The 24,103-nt window shown below is 41.5% G+C and overlaps 4 protein-coding genes and 1 non-coding gene across 5 annotated transcripts; 2 read left to right on the top strand and 3 right to left on the bottom strand.

Moving 5' to 3' along the window:
* Positions 1 to 610: 610 nt before the first annotated feature.
* TIC110 (translocon at the inner envelope membrane of chloroplasts 110) lies at positions 611 to 5,873 on the bottom strand. Its single transcript, XM_078579144.1, has 15 exons — positions 5,169 to 5,873; positions 5,015 to 5,074; positions 4,794 to 4,917; positions 4,586 to 4,654; positions 4,382 to 4,480; positions 4,129 to 4,195; positions 3,947 to 4,011; positions 3,764 to 3,858; positions 3,565 to 3,692; positions 3,379 to 3,479; positions 2,880 to 3,096; positions 2,650 to 2,804; positions 2,427 to 2,552; positions 1,065 to 2,039; positions 611 to 986 (listed from the first exon to the last, which is right to left on the bottom strand). The coding sequence occupies exons 1-15, from the start codon at positions 5,666 to 5,668 to the stop codon at positions 738 to 740; spliced, it is 3,030 nt and encodes a 1,009-aa protein (XP_078435270.1). The 5' UTR covers positions 5,669 to 5,873; the 3' UTR covers positions 611 to 737.
* A 7,683-nt stretch (positions 5,874 to 13,556) lies between these two features.
* Positions 13,557 to 22,491, top strand: SAG18 (senescence associated gene 18). Its single transcript, XM_078578805.1, has 7 exons — positions 13,557 to 13,744; positions 13,903 to 14,002; positions 14,104 to 14,224; positions 21,050 to 21,171; positions 21,239 to 21,360; positions 21,441 to 21,600; positions 22,313 to 22,491. The coding sequence occupies exons 1-7, from the start codon at positions 13,615 to 13,617 to the stop codon at positions 22,398 to 22,400; spliced, it is 843 nt and encodes a 280-aa protein (XP_078434931.1). The 5' UTR covers positions 13,557 to 13,614; the 3' UTR covers positions 22,401 to 22,491.
* LOC144705935 (uncharacterized) lies at positions 14,232 to 16,478 on the top strand. Its single transcript, XM_078578803.1, has 2 exons — positions 14,232 to 16,032; positions 16,368 to 16,478. Exons 1-2 carry the CDS (start codon positions 14,949 to 14,951, stop codon positions 16,394 to 16,396), a joined length of 1,113 nt encoding a protein of 370 aa, XP_078434929.1. The 5' UTR covers positions 14,232 to 14,948; the 3' UTR covers positions 16,397 to 16,478.
* Positions 22,492 to 22,731: 240 nt separating the features above from the next.
* TRNAQ-UUG (transfer RNA glutamine (anticodon UUG)) lies at positions 22,732 to 22,803 on the bottom strand. Its single transcript has one exon. It is a non-coding gene; the product is annotated as a tRNA-Gln (tRNA).
* A 3-nt stretch (positions 22,804 to 22,806) lies between these two features.
* Positions 22,807 to 24,015, bottom strand: LOC144705936 (filament-like plant protein). The gene is made up of 3 exons (XM_078578804.1): positions 23,891 to 24,015; positions 23,164 to 23,813; positions 22,807 to 22,915 (listed from the first exon to the last, which is right to left on the bottom strand). Exons 1-3 carry the CDS (start codon positions 23,997 to 23,999, stop codon positions 22,829 to 22,831), a joined length of 846 nt encoding a protein of 281 aa, XP_078434930.1. The 5' UTR covers positions 24,000 to 24,015; the 3' UTR covers positions 22,807 to 22,828.
* Between the last annotated feature and the right edge of the window lie 88 nt (positions 24,016 to 24,103).

Here is a 24,103-nt window from a genome sequence, read left to right as displayed (position 1 = left end):
ATTTCAGTGTAAAACCCGAGGTTGACTTAAATTTGACCAAGTACCCTGGGTATTCATGAAATATAAATTCATGTAAACTCGAGATATTGTTTATTTACATGGCCCATTGACCCAACCGAAAGTTGACCCAGACCCTTTCCCGCACTATTGGATGAGATCTCAGTTGACCCACAGGTCAGGTTAGGCCAACCCAACCTGAAACCAGGTCAACCCAGGTTCCAGCATGCTGTCATGAACAGGTTGGGGTTGACCAGACCAGATTGTGAAACTGTAGGTCCAGCTCAACCCTGGAGCAGGTCTAGTGGTTGAATCAATGGGCCAACCAAAAGTTGCCCTCATGTACATCTTAGTTGATCCATTGGTCAATTGGATCAACCTTGCCTGACCCAAGTCAACCCTAGCCCTGACCTGCCCTATTGGGAATTATTCTACCCATAGCCTGGCTTGACTCGACTGAACCCTGGGTTCACCACAACTCTTCACCAGGTGGTCAAGTCAGCGGCCATTTAGTCTTCCCTGGAATTGTCCTCTTAGACAGGTGGCCTTAGTCAACCCATGAGTTGGTTGGGCTGACCCAACCACCAAACCTAGCCAAAGCCCACAAACCGAATTTATCTCAAACGAATTTACTGCAACTCAAATATTGATGCCGTCCAATACAGAAGAACACCAACCGGAACAGAGGGCACAAGCCAAGAAAGATAAACTATGCTAGCAAAAACCCTTAAAGGGGCATCCTAGAAGGCTAACTCTTCCTCCTCACTTGCAAGGGAAAGTGCCCCGCGCTCTGCAGCTGTGTCGCGCAGAGCCGCTGCGGTGGAATCGGAGATGCCAAGCAGATCCTGCAGGCGAGAGAGCTTCTCTAGCTTTGGAATGCTCTTCAGGTAAACACAGTACAGATCGGCCAATTCCTCTGATGATGACCAGGAGAGAGGCTCTGACGGCACAGCCTGATCGCAGGCAAGCAAGTCATTCAGAGAGGACACCTGCACAGGAGAGTTTCCTGGTCAATTTCTTACCCAATTGTACAAACCTTAATTTCTAGTTCTGAGTCTTGGGCTTACCACTCCAGCACGATTCCGTTGCCGAAGGAGAGAGACTGCCTGGACAAGAGAATTGGAGAGCCTGATCCTAGCCAGCTCCTGCACAACTCCCTTGGCCTTGGCGGGATCGATGCTCAGGTCCTTGGGGATCTTCTCGTAGACCTCTTCCTTGTCAAAGTCACCGGTTCCCGAGGAGAAGATCTCATCCACCGTCTTCTTGAACAGATTCTCCCGCAGGCGCTCTGAGATCATGCTGTCGAGGTCCACGCTCGCCTCCTTGAGCTCCCTCACCTGCTGGATCCCAATCCTCCCCTGGCTGACCGCAGTCTCAATGGCGGCCGCCATCTTCGTAGTGGTGATGTTCTTGATGACCTTCTGTGCGTACTCCCCAGGGAGGCCAACTTGCTTCTGCACCTCAGTAAGCTGATCGATTCTGGCTTTAGTCAGCTGCCCGTCGGCGAGGATGACCTCAGCCTGTTTCATGAATGCCTGCTCCGCCAAGCTGCGGTGGATCTCCACAATCTCCTTTGGAGACAAGCCAAGGATCCCCCCAAGCTGATTCAGAAGAAGGTATTCAGAGTTGTCCTTCTTGGTGGTGATCTGAGCTCCGAACGGGACAACGGTGACCTCGCCAGAAAGGCAGAAGAGCAGGTAAGTCCTGTACAGATCAGTCCTCTCCCTCTCTGGTAAGTCCTCCTTGAGGGTGATCTCTGTCTGGCCAGGTTTCCCAAGCTTGACCTCTAGCTCTTTGCCTGGCCGGGTCTTTCGCAGGGTCTGCAGAGATTCCCATTCTTCTTCTTCTTCCTCCACCTTCTTAGTGGTCTCCTCAATGGTGGGTTCTGCGGCAGGAGCAGAGGCCTCCCCCTTGATATCTGCAACCAGCTCAGTGACAACCAGAGTGTTGAAGACAATCATTTTCTTCAATTCCCTTGCGGCTTCAATCCGATTCCCAGCCCCTCTAGCACGCTGTACGTAGTTCACGAACACCCTCCTCACCTGCGACACCAAAAAAATTCAAGGTAAAAAAGATTAAAATCACCCACTTATTGTTCATAACATTGCACCGTCAATGTAAAGATGGTGTCTGGGACAGCCCAAGCGAAGGAAAATGAGACTCCTTCATGCTGGCAATTGATCCAGGCAAAATCCAAGATTGAAAACCCCAACTATAGTTCTGTCCAATCATCACGGTTGAAGAAAAAATGGTTCCTTGAGAAACCCCGGTTATGGATTTAAGATTTTTTAGCCTAGCAGGCGATATCCAAAACCCGTGAATTATTTGTCCATATCAAGGCAAAACTCAAGGATTGGTTGTTCATAAAATTAGCACGCTAATAATGATGGTTTCTTGGCAGATCTATAAAGGGAAAACAAGATTCTTACGGCCTTGCTGGCGATGATCATGGCGGCATCTTTCGTCAGCCGCAGGCCTTGGGAGGCCTTTCTCACGGCAGCTCTCATGTCGGCATCATAGCCCTCGACACCAGAGGCCACAGCATCTCTCACAACCTGCAAGTCAATGCAAGCGCTTTCAGAAACCAAGGCCGCCTAAATGAAAGGGGAGTATTGACTTTTGCAAATTCTTTCTGGGACATCAACTGCAGACCTTCTCGAAGAGGGTGCCGCAAATGTCAGCATGGGCAGCATCTACAGTCTCTTGGGGCACGCAAAGAAGAACACGCAGGCGGCGAAGCCCTGCCATGTCATCCTCGCCCAGCTCCCCATCAGCCACAAACTGCTGTAGTTTCTGCCTGTAGATCTCTGTAAACGAGTTTGCAAGGGTCAACCCACATGGATCCGAAGTCATCACAAAAGTCAACAATGGTTGAAAGCAACCTGTGTGGATTTCGCTAGCCCTCAGAGGGTCGAAGTGCAGATCGTCGCAGAGAGTTTGGAGGAGCGCAGCTTTGCTGGAAGCCGCTTCAAGGCTTCCGCTGGTGACGGCCTGAGAGAGCCGCTTCTTGTATGCCTTGGACGTCACCTCCACCATAATCGTCTCTACCTCACGCTTGCCCAGCCCGAATATGTTCCTCAGTTGACCTAAAGCTGAGATCTAGACAGACCAGTACCCAAAAAAGTGTGGAAATATATTAATTTTAAGTATTAAAAGAACATGAGTGGAAAAATTAAAAGACCCAACAAAACAAATCACCTAAGCGTTTGATAATCATTAAACTCAACAAACCCAGCATGTGTGTTGCACCTTACGTGGTACTATGCAAACGGATGTTCGCAGAAAAATCTTTAAAGCGTGAATATTTGAGATAATTCTAATTAGAATTAATCAAATTTTTAATCCCTAGATACTGAGGTGTTGTCTGTGTTTGCCACTCACTGCACTGTCTTGAAGGCGTCCATCAGAGACTGCTTCGGTTGCATATGCTTTATAGAGAAGCTTCAAGTCATCCATCTTTCTGTCTCCATCATATTCCCCACCTGAAAAAAACCCAGATATAAAAACAATCGATGTAAATTAACTGCTCTTTGATAAGAATCGGTCCATTATCGAGTCTTGGACAACCTAGTAGAGAGAGCGGGCCAATCCCAGGAGCAAACTGCGCTGCCTCAGCATGTTCTTTCAATGAAATAAGAGAAGCATTGAAAGCCAAGACTTTGTTCAATTCTTCGACGACTTGTCCCATCCCCTTGCTGAGAAATACAGAAAAAAAATGAAGATACTCAGCAACTAAAACTTAAAGATTTATAACTGTACAGCATACATGGCTCTTGTGCGAGACGTCAAAATTTCCAGAGCTGAGGTGACGTTCTCTTCAGCTAATTTTCGTGTACGATCTCTTAGCATTTCACCAGCAATCTTCAGAGATTTAAGTCAAAAAATAGTATAGTGAGAAGATTATAAAAAAGAAAAATATATAATTGGAAAGTCATTAATAAGTATGAACCTCATCAGAGAGACGATAGAGCAGCTGCGCTTGTCTCAAGTGGATGAGCTCCTTCCCATCAACATCTGAAGACGGATCGCTAGTAAGTAAAAAAAATATATGTGTTTTGCTATTTACTATTTGTTCTCAAATTAAAGAGCACATGATTTAAAAGAGGGTAAAATCCTAAAAATGAATATCACCTTTTCCAATAGAATTTAGCTTGTAAGAATAAAGTCTCTGAGCATTGTCTCGAACGGCAACATCAACCTTAAATTCAACCACAACAAATTATCATAAAAAATTCAACGAACGCATCGATTGGGGGCAAACAAGGTTAAATTAAAAGAAATATATAAGCCATAGCGCCAGAAATATCCCGAATTTTTCAAAACTTTCAGTCATTCAAGTTAAATTTCTCAGGTCCATAAATCTGTCAAAGAAAAAAAAAGATACCTGAGCATCAGTCACTTTGAAGACACGCTTCCAAGGTAGCAGGAACTTGGATGCATCCCCAAATACGAGTGTGGAAACGTAAATAAGCTTTTGAAAAGCCTGTAACGGGTAATGATGATTACATTTAATTAATACTGCACGGAATTAGAAAATATCTGCGTGAAATCCGAGAAAACGGTCATAAATTCAAGAATATGGGCACACCCGCCGCTGTTCAACGTCACCATCTCGATCCCCAGCTTCCAATCTCTGCCTGAATATACGTCTTCCGATCTGATGAGCAAAAAGAGGTTTGAATTTAATATTTTTTATCTTGGTAAAAAAATTTGACAATTGTTTCCTCTTCGCAAATAAACGATCAGAAAAGTACGAGGAAACCAGGAAAAAAAAGGGATTAAAAAAAAATCAATACCTCGACATGAACAGTTGCAGCGTCTGGGTCGTCAATTCCCAACGCGTTCTTAAATTTAATGATAGTTTCAGCCTCGTCACCCCGGAGATCATCACCCGCCTCAGGAAGAACAGAAATCACAAACCTGAAATCAAAAATATAAAAAATATATAAAAAATTCAATTCCCCGAAAACGGATAAACATCAGATTCCATCCAACAATTGACCAAATAGCTTCATACCTACTGTACAACTCGCAGAGCTCCGCCTTGAAGGCGTCATCCTCCGTGCTAACACCATATCTGCCGAAATCATCACACACGAAGGATTCAAAATTCAAAAATCAAAATTCAAATCAAAGAAGAAGAACAACAAAAAATCAGAATCGGAGACTACTTCTTGGCCAATTCCTCCACATCCTCCTTCCTCAAACTGGTGGGATCGTCGTGTCCGGCCACCAGATTATGCAAATTCGCCGCGGCCACCTCAGGAACACAAGCGTTCAAAGCATAAGCGGCGGCGCCGCCGGCCGCCCCGGCCACCGCCGCCGCGCCAAAACCCACATTCCTGCTTCCCCCAAACCGCAATCCAAGCCCATATCCCGCTGCCAAAGCTCCAGCAACGATTGCAGCGGAGCACACCAATCTGACCGGAGGCGACAACCCATCAGCCACAGCCTGCAACCCCGCGAGCTCCCTCCTGCCGCCGAAGACAAGGGCAGAGCTCGAAGCCCCCTTCTTCTCCTCGCCGGAGTCGGCCGCGGAGCTCCGGACATGGGCGAGACGGTAGCGAACTCGGCGGGTCTTCAATGGCGGACTGAGAAAGAGAGGATTTTTCCGGGAGAGAAATGGGGAAGGGGAAGGAGAGGGGGTGGTGCAGAGGAGGGAGCGGTCCATCCCCTCTTCCTTGGTGGATTCCTGAGATGGGTTTTGGCTGGGGAGGAGCCTTCCTCGGCTATGGAGGCCGGCGTCCTCTCTCTCTCTCTCGGGAGGGAGAAGGGTTGGAGAGGAGAAGGGTGGCGAGAGAGGGAGACGGGCTTATCCTCGGAAGCTCTTCTCCACACCGGGGCCCTCGTCACAGGTGATGGGCCAAAGTCCTCACCTTCCCAGAATGAAATTTCCAAGCTGGGTTCTTATAAACACTACCCCCTAATCACACCTAATTAGGATATTAGTTCTCTTAATTAGAGTTCATCTAAAATAAATACCCCTTAATCACACCTAGTTAGGATAGTAATTCTCTTAATCTGAGTTCATCTGAAATAAATACCCCCTAATCACACGTAATTGGGATATTAGTTCTCTTAATTAGAGTTTATCTAAAAAAAATACCCCCTAATCACACCTAAATAGGATATTAGTTATCTTAATTAGCGTTCATCTAAAATAGATACCCAATAACCACACCTTGTTAGGATAGTAGTTCTCTTAATCAGGGTTCACCTTAAAAAATACCCCCTAATCACACCTACTTGCAATATTAGTTCTCTTAATCAGGGTTCAGATAAATACCCCCTAATCACACCTAATTTGGATGTATGTCCTCACCTTCCCAGAATGAAATTTCCAAGCAGGGTTCTTATAAATACTACCCACTAATAACAGCTAATTAGGATATCAGGGTTCATCTAAAATAAATACCCCATAATCACTCCAACTTAAGATATTAGTTCTCTTAATCGGGGTTCATATAAATACCCCCTAATCACACCTAGTGTGGATGTAGGTCCTCACCTTCCCAGAATGAAATTTCCAAGCTGGGTTTTTTTAGATACCAGCCCCTAATCACACCTAATTAGTATTTCAGTTCTCTTAATCAGTGTTCATTTAAAATAAATATCCCCTGATCACACCTACTTAGGATTTTAGTTCTCCTGATCAGGGTTCATATAAATACCCCTTTATCACACCGGGTTAGTTACTAGTTCTCTTAATCAGGGTTCATCTAAAATAAATATCCCCTAATCACACCTAAATAGGGTATTAGTTATCTTAATTAGAGTTCATCTAAAATAAATACCCCCTAATCACACCTACTTAGGATTACAGTTCTCTTAATCAGGGTTCATCTAAAAAAATACCCCCTAATCACGCCTACTTGCAATATTAGTTCTCTTAATCAGGGTTCATATAAATACCCTGATCACACCTAGTTAGGGTATCAGTTCTCTTAATCATGGTTTGTATAAATACCCCTTAATCAGACCTACTTAGGATTTTAGTTCTCTTAATCAGGGTTCACCTTGAAAAATACCCCTTAATCACACCTACTTGCAATATTAGTTCTCTTAATCAGGGTTCATATAAATACCCTGATCACATTTAATTAGAATATCAATTCTCTTATTCAGGGTTTGTATAAATACCCCTAATCAGACCTACTTAGGATTTCAGTTCTCTTAATCAGGGTTCACCTAAAAAAATCCCCTTATCACACCTACTTGCAATATCACCTCAGTTAGGGTTGGAGGACAGCTGATGCAATAGTGGGGGGAAATCAAAAAAAAAATCGTTTGGAGCACGAATTTATTTGATTTGTGTGTCTAATATAAATTGGAATTTTTCTGGTGTCACTGATTTAGTAGTGATTTTGGTTGTTGGCGTAATTGCAAGTTAACATCTTGACTTTCATGTTATGTGCTGATGAAATAGTTAGTAATGAAGGTATCATTGTTTGGGTTATTAGTTAAAAATAACTGACTTTCTGAATGCAAATCCATTAGCTAGATGAAAATAACTGACTTTATTTGGGCATGTTTATTTCGTTAATGTAGTTTCTTTGTGTCTATTTTAATATTCTGAATCAATTCACATAAATTCATAGTTTCCTGAATGTGAAATGGGCTTATTAAAAAAATCAATTCTGAAAATAAAGGATGCTTCTGGTTGCAGAAGTTGCAAAATCAATTCCACTCAAATTTATGACAGCATAGTTGAAGGGAATGACCAAGAGATCTTGTGGATACAGCTAGAGGGCAGACATCATAACAGCTTGAAGAGACTCATCTAAGGAATCGGGTGATTGCAGAAGTTGTTTCGTGCCAACTGATATGATCATCTTTATTTTTGGTTTTAAGATATAGTTTCACTTTGGTCTTTGACTATGGAGTTGATTTAAGATCGAGTTTATTGAGGCCATGAATTGATTGCATCACACACTTCAAAAATCTACCTCGAATTACCCAATGACATGAAGTACTCAAATATTTTTCTCTTGGCGTGCTCTACATGTTTTGATTATGTCTTCCACGACTATCATTATGATCATTGGTGACATCCACTATTTGTTGCATCTGTTGACAGTCATCGAAAATGCATCACTAGGACAAAAGTGTCATCTACATCATTTTAAATTAAATAAAAATACCTGAAATAAAACAGGTAAAAATATGTAGAAGAATAGGTAAATAATGAGCATGAGTGATGAACTGAAAGCTGAAAATTTTCAAAAATAAGCAAAATACAAAAATAAATGTGCATGCCCCTTCACCATCCACCATCGACATTAACCATGATAGAGGGAAAGAGTTAAATGGAAATAGAGAGATCATGAAAGTGATAGAGAAACACCATGAGAGGGATGATGGAAATATATATGCAGCCGACAAGCCAATCACACATTCCATATCTTGTTGCATGTTCATTAATAGAACATATTCCTTATCATACACGTGTGATGCTTATAATGAAGTCCATGAATACATGATCGGATTTAGTGAATTATGATGCAATTATAATATGTGGATCACTAGTCTTTAAGCATGTGTTCTAAATATTCATATTTGAATGATACTCAAGAAGGAAGTTGAAATATCCTGATAGAATAGCACTATCTATCCTCACTTGTATGATGAGTATGGTCGTTTTCATAGACATTAGTGTGGAGATACTAAGTATAGATAGTGGGTGCTCTTTAGTGGAAAGAGTTCACTTAATTTATCAACATGAATCCCTAAATGATATTATACCAAACTGTCAATCAGGTTGATTCACGTCAAGCTTGTGTAAGTGGTCCTTAGACCTTAGACACCAAAGACGTCTTATGGGCGAACAATTTTACTTTGAAGACGATTGAGTGATCAATAGTCTTAGTTCAGGTGCATCAAGAAGTTCATGAAGACGATTGAGTGATCAAGATGGGATTGTCCACTCTCAGTATAAAAGGTGACAGCTCAAGGAAGACGATGCAATGAAGTCCTTGGCCAAAGCAGTGAAATATCATATAAGAGTTCTCCAATGATTTACAAACACATCAGTACTAACTAGGATGACCGATTAGGGTTTGATAGTTGACCATAAACTAAGTCATTGTAGGAGTGTCAAGTGGATGAGGAATTATACATACACGTTAATTGATGACGAACAGGTTCCATGGGTGAGTCTATACGCACTCCCTTATATCTTCTAGAGCAACCCCCTTATATCTCCAGTGAGATATACCTTGGAAACCCATGTGTTGGAGACTCAGCCTATCGATTGGGTTAAATTGATCTAACATTAATTAATATATATTAATTTGGAAGGCCAATAAAGGTTATTGGGCCACTAAATTTGTTTAAAAGACTGATACATGGGCCTAGCGGGTCACATGCAAATGGTCTTTTGGACATCAAAAGATATACTTTTGGGTTTTTTTATGAAAAATACCCACTTAGCATAAATAAGGGAAGGCCTTGAATGAAATTCACCCAAGACAGAGTTGTTTTGGGGGCTTCCTATTTTTCTCCCTTCTCTCCATGGTTTCTCTCCATTCCCGGTGTGTGGGGACGGTGTAATGACAACGTCGAAGGTTGAACGGGGTTCGTCAATGTGAAGGAGGATGCTTTACATGGTGAGGACCACGTAAATACTTCTAGAGACAACACACATGAGCAGTTCCACACAATGAAACACATGACTCATTTGAGGATTCAAGAAATGCTGATGTGATCCGTGTACAAGTTATTTGTTTCTTGTTTTTATTGATGTCATTATGATTCCTTTAAGTCTTTCATCTAGATCTAGGCCTCTAGAACCCAACAAGTGAAAGTGATAAATTCAGAGATGGAGAGAGAGTGAGGAGAAAAGAGATGGGGGGGTGTGTGAAGAAGACGATGAGTGTATGCCTTTTTAAACATTACTATTTATTTTTTCATAATTCGTTCACTACTTTGACAAAAATGATAACAAATTATGTAACCACTTTGAATTGATTACCCAATTGAATCTAAGGGTTCTAATAAAATATATTTTTAATTAAAGACATAAATGAACATACCATATATTCTGATTTTAAGTTTTTTTCTATCTTCTTCTGTACAATTTAATATTTGGTTTGACATTTAGTGAAATAGGTCACACTAAATTTCTTCTGATTCATATTTTTCCATTCGGTTAGATTTAATGATTAACATTAATGCTACTCGACAACCATTGAAATACCCCCCTCATTCACAAAACTTTTGTTGGGTTCTACAGGCCTAGATCTGGATGAACAAATCAAAACATTCCGCAGCGAAAGACTTTTGCGAAATTGAACGGCACCGATAAAATCATGAAACGAAGTACCTTTCTTGGATCCTAGAGTGAGCCGAGTCGAGCTACTCAAATGTGCAGCCTCTAGATGTATCCACGCGATCCTCGGCACGTCGGATCTCCTCCTTCTTGTTGACGAGCCACGTTCTTTCTCCGTCATCATCATTAAGTCATCCTGATCACATCGGGGATGGAGAATGGGTGTGGGGAGAGTGGAGAAGAAGGGGAAAGGTCCATGAACAATTCTGGCCTGGGTGAATTTAGTTCAGTGCCTTCCACTATTTATAATTAGTGGGTATTTTTCATAAAAATCGCCTAAACTTAAGTATATCTTTTGACGTCCAAAAGACTATTTGCGTGTGACCCTCTAGGCCCATGCATTAGTCTAGTTAATGACTCAAGTGGCCCAATAACCTATATTGGCCTTCTGAATTAATTAACTATATCATCATATAGATTAATTAACATCAGATTGATTTAGCCCAATCGATAAGTCGAGTCTCCAACACGTAGGGTGCCAAGCTACACCTCGTGCTCTAGAAGATACAAAGGAGTATGCATCGACTCACTCGTGGAACATGTTCAACATCGGTTATCGTGTATGTATAATCCCTCATCCATTTGATGCTCATTGGATGACTTAGGGTATGATCAATTTTCAAACCCTGATCGGTCCTCCAAGTTAGTATTAATGCATTCGGAAATCATCGAAGAACTCTTCTCTGATATTTCACTACCTTGGCCAAGGACTTCATTGCATCGTCTTCCTTGAGCTGTCACCTCTTGTACCGAGGGTGGATGATCCCATCTTGACCACTCAATTGTCTTCATGGAGTTCTTTATGTACTCGAACTATGATCGTTTGGAATCCCATGATTAGAGACTCGTTGGCCATAGTCAAAGTACAACCATCCGTCCACAAGACGTCTTTGGTGTCTCAGGTCAAGGACCACTTACAAAATCGTGACATGAATTGACCTGATTGACAGTTTGGTAAATTACCATTTAGGGATTCGTACGGATCAATTCAGTGAACTCTTTCCACTAAAGAGCACCCATTATCTATCATTAGTGTCTCCACACTAACGGCTACGGGATCGGCCATACTCATCATATGAGTGAGGCTAGATAGTATTATTCTAGCCGGATACTTCGATGTCCTACTCACGTATCCTTCAAATATGAATTTTTAGAACACATACTTAAAGACTAGTGATCTCCATATTAAGATCTCATCATAATTCACTAAGTCTAATCATGTATTCATGGATTTCATTATAAGCATTACCCGTGAATTATAATGAATATATTTTATTAATGAACATGGAATGAGATGTGAAATGTGTGATTGGCTTGCCGACCACATATATTTCCATCAACTTTGTCCAAATGTTTAGCGTTTGCCCAAAATATCTCATATTTTCCTATGTTTGAATCAACAAAACATCTTTTATATACTCATTAAATTTTTGTTTCAGATGTTCACTTGGGTTGTTTGTATTTGTGTTTTATTTTGAAAATTCCTCTCAATTCAAAGGACGCCTTTTCAAACATTCACTCAGTAATAGTTCATTGAATATTTTATGACATCTCAATGGTATTTTGAATAATATCACTACAGTTCTACATGGATGACATAGGACAGAACATCCAATCATTCAATCATCCATTCACATTTCATCATCATCATGATTACACTATCAGTCCCATTCACTCATATGTTTTTTACGAAGAACAGGGTCGGTAACAAAATCTGGAAAACATAATTTGTTCATATTCTTCCTATGAATAAGGAATGTTTAGAATATATGTTTACAGATTGGTGATCATTATACTATCATATCATCAAAATTCACTCATCATTGCAGATATAAGTTGGACTTCATGATAAACACACGAAGCTAATTATATGAATAAATTGTTATCGACTAATATTTAAGGAGGCATGGAAAGTGATATTGGCTCGCAGGCCATAAATGATTCCATATGTAAGTTCAAGCATCATAAGTGTTTAATTGTGGATGGGAGTAAATATATATTTATTCATCTAATGCCGGCCATAATTAAGCCGCATATCAACAAAACCATGTGGATCTGTATAGTTATTCAACTGAGGTATTCAGATGATGTGGATACCATCCCTCCATTACAAACAGGATGTATTAAGAGAGGAGAGAGAAGGAATGTGTACAATTCCCTCAACACAATCTTCTATCCTTAAAGTTATATACTAAATATGTATATTAAAGACTTATTTACCCTTACTAACTTGTATTAAAAATTGGAATATAACCGTACCTACACAATGGTGTCCTGAAAATGATCTCTATAGAGAATAGACTATGACTCTGGATCTTTAAAATTGAATGGTGACCATTCGGCTCCTTTATACCTCTCACATGGTTGATTTTTAAAGATCAATTCTCAAAATGATATGTCAGGGAAAATTTTCCGAGTTATGTTGGTTGTTAGGCATCTGAGCAGTCATTCCTCAAGTGACATAAAATTTTCCATGAGTCTTGGTGTTGAGCTTTTATAGGTTGCATGGAACTTAATGACCTCGATGAGAACATTATAAAAGCATTTAAATAAATAATTCAACATTTCAATGATATAAGGATTATGTGGAAGTTCAAATACATGTATGGGTATTGTAAATGTTACACAATGTTTCTTGTGTAAATTATTGCCAAGTTAAGGAAAAAATCTGAAGACATAAATCAATCTTCCCCCTAGCTTATTTATTAGACAATTATTCCAAATGAGGCAAGAATTGTGCGCAGGATCCAGCGCAACAGTCATTTCTGAATTATTGCACACCAAAACGAATAAAAATATTGCAAACATTTAAAGATATAATTCAGTATCTCAATAGGTTGATTAATAGACAATCATTTCAAATGATGTGAGCATTACTTGCAGGATTAAGCCAAACAAAAAATGCCATTATAACTTATGCAATATTCATGTATAGAATGTTGTCTAAATTAATGAAGATACTAGAAAAACATTTGAAGGCACAGATTAATGGATAACTAATTCATATGATATACCCATTGTATGAAGCAACAAGCAGACAAACAAAATATACACACATCACATGCTTGGAGATGAGTTATAACTCTACAAAATCGATGGTTTGTGATTGTTATTTCATTAAAATGAAATTTAGCAATAACAAATGAATGCCTTATAGTTAATCAACCCAGAATGAGAGAAATAAGATAATATTTCCAATTAAGATCATTCATATTAAACACGGCAAAATTTCTTTGACTGAATTCATTTGTTAACATCTGGCTACGGAGAAAGGGGCGAAAGAGAAGATCATGGAAAGGAAAACTATGTACGTATGGGCAGTAGCAGTGATCTGCTTCGTGATTCTGATGATCATTACTCCCGCCATTCCACAGTCCCAAGAATACCATCAATTCGCGGATCAACGCCGGCTTTTCTTAGGTGATCTTGGGAGAATTTCTTGTATTATTCCCTAATTTATTCAGTTCTTCGAGCGAATCTTGTTACGTGGCGCATCAATCGTGTAATTATCTTCTGGGGTACGCTCCCTGGGACGTCGATTGTCGTATGTTTACTTAAATCTCTCGTTCCCGGCACAGGAATACCCAATACATTGAACGTGATTTCAAATTTTCCTTTCCTCGTAATCGGCTTAATCGGGCTTATCCTTTGTCATTGGGGAAATTACTTTATGTTAAGGTAATTTTTACTACAACCCTAGCAACAAATTTTGTCTCTGGAATAGGACATCTGAACGATCTTCTTATCGTTCTTAGTCGTCGGTTATGATTTCTGGTCAGGTTGGAAGGCGAAATTTGGGGCTGGACGTCTTTCTTCCTCGGAGTTGCGGCCGTAGCATTCGGTTCTTCCTACTACCATCTTTACCCGGATGATGCAACTCTTGTCTGGGACCGTCTTCCGGTGAATTTATCCTCTTTTCTCAGTAAATTTGCTTTTACGCTGCTTCTACCTTTCGGTTGTTTTAATTTAATTTCGTATGTAATTTCATATTTTATCTAGATATTGTTTGATGCCAATTTCATTGTGCTTTCAAGGAAGATTTCTATTTTTGTCATCATGTCACTTCATTCTCAAATTTCAGATAAGCGACTTACCTACTCTTAAAATTTTTAGATTGGAAATTGTTAAACATCTAATTTCATCCTTTTCTATTTTGACACACATGTAAAAAGGTGGGCCATGAGTTAAAAATGGCCCACCTATCTCTCTCCTACTTTCTCTTCCTTTTTCCTTTCTCTTTTCCTTCTTTTTTCTTTCTTTTTTCTATCGCTCCCCAAAGAATGACCTTTTTGCCCCTTAAAATAGCCGTTGGGGCAACGGCTATATGACCGTTGCCCCCAACGGCTATCTTGAGAAAGGACTTAGCCTATAAAGGAAAGTCTTTCCCAACCTGTTTATATGTGAGTTTTTCCCCTTTTCTCTGTATCAAAAATCTCAATAAACTTCTTCTGCATCTTTCTCATTTGTCTCAAAAAGGCCTCATTTGTCCTATCTGTTCCCAAAGGCAGAATTCTCTGCATTCTTCACATGGTATCAGAGCAAGGTTGATTCATTCAACCTTCCCTGACGAAAGGAGCTCCATAGTCTGCAAGTCTGCAAGTCTGCAAGCAAGTTCTATCATCATATGGGAAAAAAGGCTGCTTCCAGGAAAGTTTCCAAGCAGGCCAAAGCTTCTGCATACAGCTCGGAAGAAGAATCCTCTGCAGACGAAGTGCTTCATATATATGATTATACTAAGAACAGACTGGTCATACCAAATCTGGATCTTAAGTATGATGGTACAAACGGATATAGTTGGATGAAATTGACCGAAAGGTCACTGGTCGCCGCCTTCATGGGTGACCATCTTACTGATGATTCACCACCTACCGATAGGCTCAGATTGAAGCTTTGGCGCGCAGAAGAAGCATACATCACCAACTGGATGGTGAGAAATATGGAGGTAGAACAAAGAAATCAGTATTATCTAATGGATGTTGTTGCAGATATATGGAGGGAAATCCGTAAATCCTGTGCAGAAATGCAAAACGATTGGAGGGTGTATGACCTCCTTCTTCAAGTAAAGTTCATCCGGCAGAAGGAATTATCAGTAGCTTCATATGCGTCCCAACTCAAGGCAATATGGAGGGAAATTGATCAGCTATGGCCAGTCTCAATTCAGAATCTCGAGTACTGGCATAGGGAGATTAAAGTAAGAACACTTACCTTCCTCATGGGCTTAAATTCTGAATATGAAAGTCTCCGATCCCAGCTAATCCATCGGGAGAAATTCCCTACATTGGAAGAAGCGATCTCGGAGGCAACAAGTGCCGATTGTAGAAAGAAGATCAAGCCGCCAGAAGGCCAAAAGCAACAATCATCGACTGAGCCCTCTGTCTCAGTAGCACATGCCGCTAAAAAAGAAGAGTCAAGAGAAAAAGCGTCTAAGCACATGTCTAAGGAAGCAACCGGCACAGAACCCGTAGTCTGCGCCTTCTGCACCAAGCCAGGACATCATATTAAGGAGTGCCGGAAGCTGGCATGGAAGGAAGACCTCAAAAAGAAAGGGTTATGGAACCCAGGAGCAAAGAATAAAGCCTACGTTGCATCCTCCAGCAGTCAAGTGGGAGAAGCACCAAAGAAAGAAGAAGGAGATATTCAAAAGCTCATAGCTGAAGAAGTCGAGAAAGTATTCAAGAAATTCAGCTCCACGTCTCTCGCCCAATCAGGTGAATATAAAAGTATTGCATTTACTACATATGAAAATCTTCAACCAGAATCACATGGATGGATAGTAGATTCTGGAGCCACAGATCACATGTCACCTGATAAATCATGCTTTGAGGAATATAAAGTAATAGATGATAATCATGTTGTCTTTACTGCCAATGGTGGGATTCTAAAAGTGGCAGGAATTGGGAAAATAAAGATTAAAGATGTATTACTACAAAGTGCTCTTCATGTACCAGGACTTAAAGCCAACTTGTTGTCACTACAACGACTAGTGGACGACACAGGTTGGAGATTTATATTTGACTCATCTAACTGTTTTTTGTGTGAAAAGGAAACCGGCCAGAAGACTTTATCTGCTAGAAGGCAAGGGGGACTCCTGCTAGTGGACGGACTAGAAGGACAGAGGACTCTGAAGATGGTTCTCAACACTCAGTCAAGAAACAGTATTCTCTTACTGCACAGGAGACTTGGACACCCTTCCTTTCATCTTCTGAAACAAGTGTACCCTGATTTGTTTAAAAACATTGATATCCAAAGATTGGTTTGTGAGTCTTGTCAATTTGCCAAGCATAGAAGATCTCATTTTTCAAGAACTGATCATAGGAAGAAATTTCCATTCGATATGGTTCATAGTGACGTTTGGGGTCCTTGTTCTACTACAGGAAGATCGCAGCACCGATGGTTTATAATCTTTGTGGATGATTACTCAAGATATTCCTGGATCTACCTGCTTAAACACAAATCAGAAGTCCCAACCGTGATCATCAGATTCATCGAGTTGATCAATAACCAGTTTGGGAAAAGGGTTAGAATACTTCGATCTGATAATGCAAGGGAGTATTTCAGTTCTGAAGTTAATCAATACATGAATGATCATGGAATTATCCATGAATCCTCATGTGTGAACACTCCTCAGCAAAATGGACTTGCTGAAAGAAAGATTGGGCACATTATGTCTTCAGCCAGATCTCTATTATTTCAAGGAAACTGCCCCAAGACTTATTGGAGTGATGCTGTGGCTACTGCTGTACATCTTATCAACCGAACTCCATCTAGAACCCTGTCATTACTGTCACCGATTGATCTATTAGCCTCAAGTCACCCAGAATTATCTCTTCATACAAATTTGGTTGCTAAAGTATTTGGGTGTGTAGCATATGTTTATTCCCACTTTGCAGGAAAATTGGACTCCAGAGCTTTCAAGTGCATTTTTGTGGGGTATTCATCTACTCAGAAAGGTTATGTGTGTTACCATCCTCTTACTAAGAAAACATTTGTTACCGCAGACGTGAAGTTTGATGAATACAGCATGTTCTACAATGAGGGACATCGATCTGACTGTTATTTGGAAGTAAATGAAACAGGAACAGATTTAGATACGGAAAATCTGGGATTTAATCCATCTGAAAATTCCTCTCCAGCTATGGATCGAGCGGAAACGGCTGAGGACAATCCAGAGTTAGATGGAGAACAAGAGTTTACTCAGATGGAGAACGAGGAAGATACTCATGAAGACCTTTCGCACCAGCTAATCAAGGTTGGTCTATTGCCATCAGCAAGGGTACTGGAATGCCGCAGTAAGAAATTATATCCCATATGCAATTATGTGTCTTATGATCGTCTGTCCTCAGGTTACAGAAAGATTGTTCAGGTACTACTGACCACTGTCATTCCAAGAAATGTTCAAGAAGCTATGTCTCAAGCCGAATGGAAAACTGCTATGGATGACGAAATGTTGGCATTAAGGAAGAATGGTACATGGGATATGGGCCCACTCCCAGAAGGAAAGAAATTGGTTGGTAGCAGATGGGTATATACGATTAAATATAATTCAGATGGCTCTATTGCAAGGTATAAAGCTCGACTGGTGGCCAGAGGATATACCCAGTCTTATGGAATAGACTATCATGAGACATTCGCTCCAGTCGCCAAGCTGAATACAGTAAGATTAGTAATTGCACTTGCAGCCATGCATCAGTGGGATCTTTCGCAATTTGATGTTAAAAATGCATTCCTACATGGAGAACTGCAAGAAGAGGTATATATGGCTCCTCCCCCCGGTTATCTATTGCATGAAAACTCATCATATGTGTGTCGCTTAAAGAAATCTCTGTATGGATTAAAGCAATCCCCAAGAGCATGGTTTGAGAAATTTTCATCTACTCTCATATCAGTTGGATACTCACAAAGTGAGGGTGATCATACCCTATTCTTCAAACATGGCCAAGACTCCAAACTGGCTATTTTAATCGTCTATGTTGATGATATTATCGTTACTGGCAATGATATCAAGGAAATTGGAAATCTAAACGTCATCTGACCAGCAACTTTGATATTAAATCTTTAGGTCAACTCACTTATTTTCTTGGTATTGAAGTAGCTTATTCCAGGATCGGCATTGTCCTATCTCAACACAAGTACGTCCTGGATCTACTCAAGGATACAGGTAAATTGGATTGTAAGCCAGTAAGCACTCCAGTGGATACAAATGTCAAACTTCAAGCCAAGCAGAGCGACAAGGACGACCCCATCGATAAGACATCATTTCAGAGATTGATTGGCAGATTACTCTATCTAAACCACACAAGACCAGATATATCCTTTGCTGTGAACTCTTTAAGTCAGTATATGTCAGATCCACGACAGTCTCATCAGACAGCAGCTGACCGTATTCTCTCCTATTTGAAAGGGACAATTGGGAAGGGTCTTCTATTTCAGGCAGGGGGAGACCCTACGGTTAAAATCTTCACCGATTCAGATTATGCAAGCTCTCTGGATGATAGTCGATCTACATCTGGATACTGCAGTTTTTTGGGAAGAAATTTAATCACCTGGCGTAGCAAGAAGCGGAAGTCTCAATATCGAGTGCTGAAGCAGAACTCAGGGCTTTAAAGAAAGGTGTTTGCGAAGGAATGTGGCTTAACGATATTCTAACTGATTTAAAACTCATTCCTCCAAAGCCAATCATCTTATATTCTGACAGTCAATCAGCTATTGCTATGGCCAAGAACCCCGTGCATCATGATCGCATTTAAGCATGCAAGAATTGACAGACACTACATCAAAGAGAAGATTAATTCTGGACTCATCAGTCCAGAATACATACCATCACCGCAACAGGTGGCTGACATTCTGACCAAAGGACTACCAGGAAGACAGTTTCAAGATTTGGCGTCCAAGTTGGGCATGATTAACATCTATGCCCAACTTGAGGGGGAGTGTTAAACATCTAATTTCATCCTTTTCTATTTTGACACACATGTAAAAAGGTGGGCCATGAGTTATAAATGGCCCACCTATCTCTCTCCTACTTTCTCTTCCTTTTTCCTTTCTCTTTTCCTTCTTTTTTCTTTCTTTTTTCTATCGCTCCCCAAAGAATGACCTTTTTGCCCCTTAAAATAGCCGTTGGGGCAACGGCTATATGACCGTTGCCCCCAACGGCTATCTTGAGAAAGGACTTAGCCTATAAAGGAAAGTCTTTCCCAACCTGTTTATATGTGAGTTTTTCCCCTTTTCTCTGTATCAAAAATCTCAATAAACTTCTTCTGCATCTTTCTCATTTGTCTCAAAAAGGCCTCATTTGTCCTATCTGTTCCCAAAGGCAGAATTCTCTGCATTCTTCACAGAAATTTATATCCTTGAAATAGATCGATAGCATTTCGGTCGGATGCAAATGAACACTTCTTTCTGCCTTTCCGAACTCATCTTAAGGCCAATCAGAATTTACTCCGATGAAGATGGCTTTATCAAACACTTCTTATAGAGTCCGCTATATTGGCATTTCGCATAGTTTCAGCATTGATTTGAACCTGATCTTCTTCACATCTCTTAGCATTTGAAAAGGAATAGGATGAGAGCTGCTCAGATAACTCGGGTTCAAGGACGATGATGATTTTATCATCTTCATCTATTCATATGGTCATCATCTAACAATGCCGATGATGAGCGCTGAGAACTGGATGACAATGATGACAGAAGACTTTAGATGATAAGGGGACGAAAATTACTAAAATTTTCAAAATGCAATTTTTTTTTCTAAAGATGTTCAAGCCACATCTCCTGTCTTACTACTCTCACTCTCATGTTCTTTCCCCTCTCTCTGTCAACCCTCTCTTTACCTCCCTTACTTTCTCCTCTATCTCCCTCCTAAATCTCTCTTTCTTTCTCTCTCTCTCCCCGTTCTCTCCGTCCTTTCTCTCTACTCTATCTCTATTCTTGTCATCATTAGCATCGTCGTCATCATCATTGTCATCATCATTGCACAATTGAGGAGGACGATGACAACTCCTCATCATCCCCTCATCATTAGCAGGGATGAAAAATCATGTAGACAACCCAACACTTCCAGAGGGGGTAAGTCCTGCCCAATTTAAGCTCGATAAGGTGAAAGGAAAGTCCCTTCTGTTTATGAATAATAAATTCCCCTTGAATTCAAGATAAACGAATATGGTTTTTTGGGTCATACCCTGAAACAGATTGATACGATCCTATACCCCCAAAGGGTATCTTAGGAAGTTGAGCCCGCTAGGGGCATTTTAGTCATTTCATGTTTAGGGTAGATTGCTTCCATTTCTTATAAATATGTGTAGCCCTCCCTGGAGGAGGGGAGTCAAGACTTATGGTAAGATCGGCCTCGTGGCTCACTATCTCGATCCTCCCTGTCTTGGTCCCGTCCCCCTTGACCGTCCAGCGATCCCCTCTCCCCGTGATCGTCTCTCCGGATCTTCAGCCGGCTCCCCTCCAATTTGATCCCTACCCTTGCCGTTCGGTTCTCTTCTAGTCTCCGACGATCCCCGTTCCCGGGATCGTCAACCCTTCACCGCATCATCAGGCGGCTCGTCTCTGGTCGATCCCTGCCCCATCTGTTCGACCACTCCTATCATTCCCGCCTCGACTCTCCTACCCCGGGAATGTCTACCTCACCTCGCCCTCTACCCTCCTTCCGATACGAACCTAGACCGAGGTTCTTATCACAGATATGACTAAAAAAACCCCTATTTTTCATGCAATCAGATGACGATTGCGTTCACGTCCATCGTTGCCATTTTCATCATTGAGAGAGTCAACGAGAAGACTGGGACCGTCTCTATCCTGCCTCTTGTCTTTGCGGGCGCAATCAGCATATTATACTGGAGGTGATCTTCTTCTGGCAGGTTTCTTTATTATTTTCATTTATTTGATTTCATTTTATGCCATTTGCAGGTTATTCGACGATCTTCGCCCGTACGCACTGGTACAGTTTGCCCCCTGCGTCGGCATACCTCTGATGGCCATCTTGATGCCCCCCATGTACACACATTCATCATACTGGCTTTGGGCCGCAGGTTAGCAAAAGCCCATTTTCCAATTCATGGATGCTAGGAGAAGCCCATTTAGATATTTCGTTTCTTCCTTGAACCGATAGGATTCTATCTTCTGGCGAAGGTTATTGAGGCTGAGGATAAAGTGGTCTATGAATGGACTGCGCATGTTGTTAGTGGGCACACTCTGAAGCATCTCAGCGCCGCCATGGTACCTGTTTTCTTGACCTTGATGCTGGCTAAGAGAACAGTTGAGCCCAACAGGTATGACCTTGGCCAATTTCTATAATCATCATAATCTTCTTCGTGATCCCTATGATGATACCATGTCATGATGACCATCTCCATGATTTTCATTGCTGCCTTCGTTGATACAAACCTTGATCTAGGTTTGTATCAGGGAAGAGGAATAGAAGAGGGTAGAGGTTCCCGGGGTAGGAGATTAGGATGATAATGATCCGAGGAGAGGTCGGACGAAAGAGACAGTCGACCAGGGACGAGCCGCCTGAAAATGCTGTTAAGTAGAGACAATCACGAGGGATAAGGATCACAGAGGGAGAGACAAGAGTTAGACATCAAGCGGAAGGCCTATTCAAAGGAAATACATGAAAGCCAAATGATTGAAATGCCCCAGTGGGCTAACATGACTAAACGAATCATGGACGGGATTTGGGTCTTATCATTGTTACATTATGATGTCGGTCGAAGAACAATAAATAAGATTAGGAATGATGGTGGTGATGACAACTACGAATGATCATGGAATACAGCAACAATGGAGATAATAATGAAAAAGATTGCTATGTTACAATGTTGATATGAGTGGCTGTAAACATGATTATAGATGATGACTGCCATCGGGACCATGGATAACCACATATGATATTAAAATGACAATATGATTACGAAGATGGCATTGAGATAAATGTTTTCAAATATAATTTATGTCAACAGTTCTCTTCTTTTCTCTGGGCAGGAGGACTTTGCTGGAGGTGTGGCGAGTGAACTGGGCAAAGGGCTTCAGAAGAGAGACTCTTGACTGCGAGTATGTTGTGGTCTCTTGAAGAACAACCACTATAATGTCTGCCTTGATGTAAAAAAACTTATACAAATTTTAAAATATATTTTACTCTCGCCGAAAGAGAAACTATTGAATCCCCAATCTGATCGCGACCGTTGATCTCATCGAGACCGTTGATCGAAGGATAAGGAAAAAGAACAAGTACCATGATAACGCCTGACCTTGATGTAAAAAAATTTGTACAAATTTTAAAATATATTTTAGCCGCAAGAGAAAGTCTTGAATCGTCGATCCATCGATACAGTTGATCTTTCTTAGATCTCATCGGGACCGTTGATCGAAGGAGAACGAAAAAGGAAAAAGGAAGAAAAAGAAGGTCCTACCGGGATTCGAACCCAGGTCGCCAGATTCAAAGTCTGGAGTGCTAACCACTACACCATAGAACCGAATTGTAAGTAGCACGTTGTAAACCTAATATAAACCGTTTAGCAAATTTAAATATGCTTGCATCGAAGCAATGGTGTTCTTGCACTTTTCAAGTTTCCTCGCGGTTGCATCCTGCAGAAACGCGAGATACGACGTCAATTTCGAATCATCGAAGAAGCGATCTACGATTTCAAGAAGATTTCGAACAGAAGGAAGAAGCGATCTACGATTTCAACCAAATCTCGAACGGTAGACGAAGCGATCTAAGATTTCAACCGGATTTCGAACGGGAGATGAAGCGATCTACGATTTCAGAAAGATTTCGAATGGGAGAAGACGCGATATACGATTTCAACCAGATTTCAGATGGAAGGAATCACCGGATCGACGGTCAAATCTCCGGTGGGAGTCGCCGAGGAAAGAAGCTTCTTCTCCAACCTCCGGCACTTGTCATTCAAATCCGCGGACAAAACTCTCTCTTCTTCGAGCTTCTTCTCAAGCCATCGAACCTCGCCTTCCATATCCCGCGCTCTCGATTCAGCCTCCTCCGCTGCAACGCCAGCCAGAAGCAACTCCTTCCTCAGATCGTCAGACTTCCTCTCAGCTTCTTTGAGAACCTTCTCCATCTGCAATTTCTCGGACAATCTCCGGCACTCCGATTCAAGCGCCATCGCCTTCTTAATATTCAGCAGGCGATGCCAGTTCAGATCCCTCTCCGCGGTCCGCACCTCGAGCTGCTCAACCAGCGAGAGAATCTCCAGCCTGAGCAGGCCGTTCTCCATCTCCAGGCGGCGGATCTTGCTCCTAAGACCGCCGTTCTTCTCCGCCATCTCCAGCTGCTTCTCAAGATCGATGACGAGATCTTCAAGCCCGAACTTCTCCGACCCCCACTGATCGGTCCTCTCGGCCAGTTCATCGAGAAATCTCTGTTCCCGATCCAGAACAAGATCCTTGAGGGCGAAATTCTCTCGAGCGGCCTCTTCCAGCTGATCTCTCAGAGACGAAGCCTCCAACGCCGCCTTCTCCCAGCCTCCATGATCAAGAACAGAGAAGGATTTTGTCAGCCATGATCGACGGATTGGAGAGATTGGAGATTTTCAAAACTACCGGAAACGGCTTCCTCTGAGACTCTGGCGTGCTCTCTGATCAGCTCATCTTTGGCGCGAAGCTGCTCCGCCAAGCTCGCGGATGATGAAGAAGACGACTCGCAGTCCATCGACGAAGAAGAAGAAGATGATGATGATCATGATCATGATGATGATAGTTATTATGATGATGATGAAGAAGAAGATAACGAGTCAACGTCGTCGGGCGGCGGGT

This window comes from Wolffia australiana, chromosome 7 (genome assembly GCF_029677425.1).
Source record: "Wolffia australiana isolate 7733 chromosome 7, ASM2967742v1".
Lineage (NCBI taxonomy): Eukaryota > Viridiplantae > Streptophyta > Magnoliopsida > Alismatales > Araceae > Wolffia > Wolffia australiana.
Note: the sequence above shows the minus strand (reverse complement) of the source record. Positions and strands in the feature narration are given on the sequence as shown.

What these genes read in the sequence shown, in the direction of transcription:
- LOC144705935 (XM_078578803.1), top strand. Translation starts at nt 14,949, where the DNA reads ATGGGAAAAAAGGCTGCTTCCAGGAAAGTTTCCAAGCAGGCCAAAGCT. An exon ending in CACGTCTCTCGCCCAATCAG is followed by an intron (nt 16,033 to 16,367) that starts GTGAATATAAAA and finishes TTGTGTGAAAAG; the next exon opens with GAAACCGGCCAGAAGACTTT.
- TIC110 (XM_078579144.1), bottom strand. Translation starts at nt 5,668, where the DNA reads ATGGACCGCTCCCTCCTCTGCACCACCCCCTCTCCTTCCCCTTCCCCA. An exon ending in CTCTGCGAGTTGTACAGTAG is followed by an intron (nt 4,918 to 5,014) that starts GTATGAAGCTAT and finishes TTTTGATTTCAG; the next exon opens with GTTTGTGATTTCTGTTCTTC. An exon ending in TCTATCGTCTCTCTGATGAG is followed by an intron (nt 3,859 to 3,946) that starts GTTCATACTTAT and finishes AAATCTCTGAAG; the next exon opens with ATTGCTGGTGAAATGCTAAG.
- SAG18 (XM_078578805.1), top strand. Translation starts at nt 13,615, where the DNA reads ATGGAAAGGAAAACTATGTACGTATGGGCAGTAGCAGTGATCTGCTTC. An exon ending in GGAAATTACTTTATGTTAAG is followed by an intron (nt 14,003 to 14,103) that starts GTAATTTTTACT and finishes ATTTCTGGTCAG; the next exon opens with GTTGGAAGGCGAAATTTGGG. An exon ending in TTGTCTGGGACCGTCTTCCG is followed by an intron (nt 14,225 to 21,049) that starts GTGAATTTATCC and finishes TCATGCAATCAG; the next exon opens with ATGACGATTGCGTTCACGTC.
- LOC144705936 (XM_078578804.1), bottom strand. Translation starts at nt 23,999, where the DNA reads ATGGACTGCGAGTCGTCTTCTTCATCATCCGCGAGCTTGGCGGAGCAG. An exon ending in CTCAGAGGAAGCCGTTTCCG is followed by an intron (nt 23,814 to 23,890) that starts GTAGTTTTGAAA and finishes TTGATCATGGAG; the next exon opens with GCTGGGAGAAGGCGGCGTTG. An exon ending in GAGATTTGACCGTCGATCCG is followed by an intron (nt 22,916 to 23,163) that starts GTGATTCCTTCC and finishes GCGTTTCTGCAG; the next exon opens with GATGCAACCGCGAGGAAACT.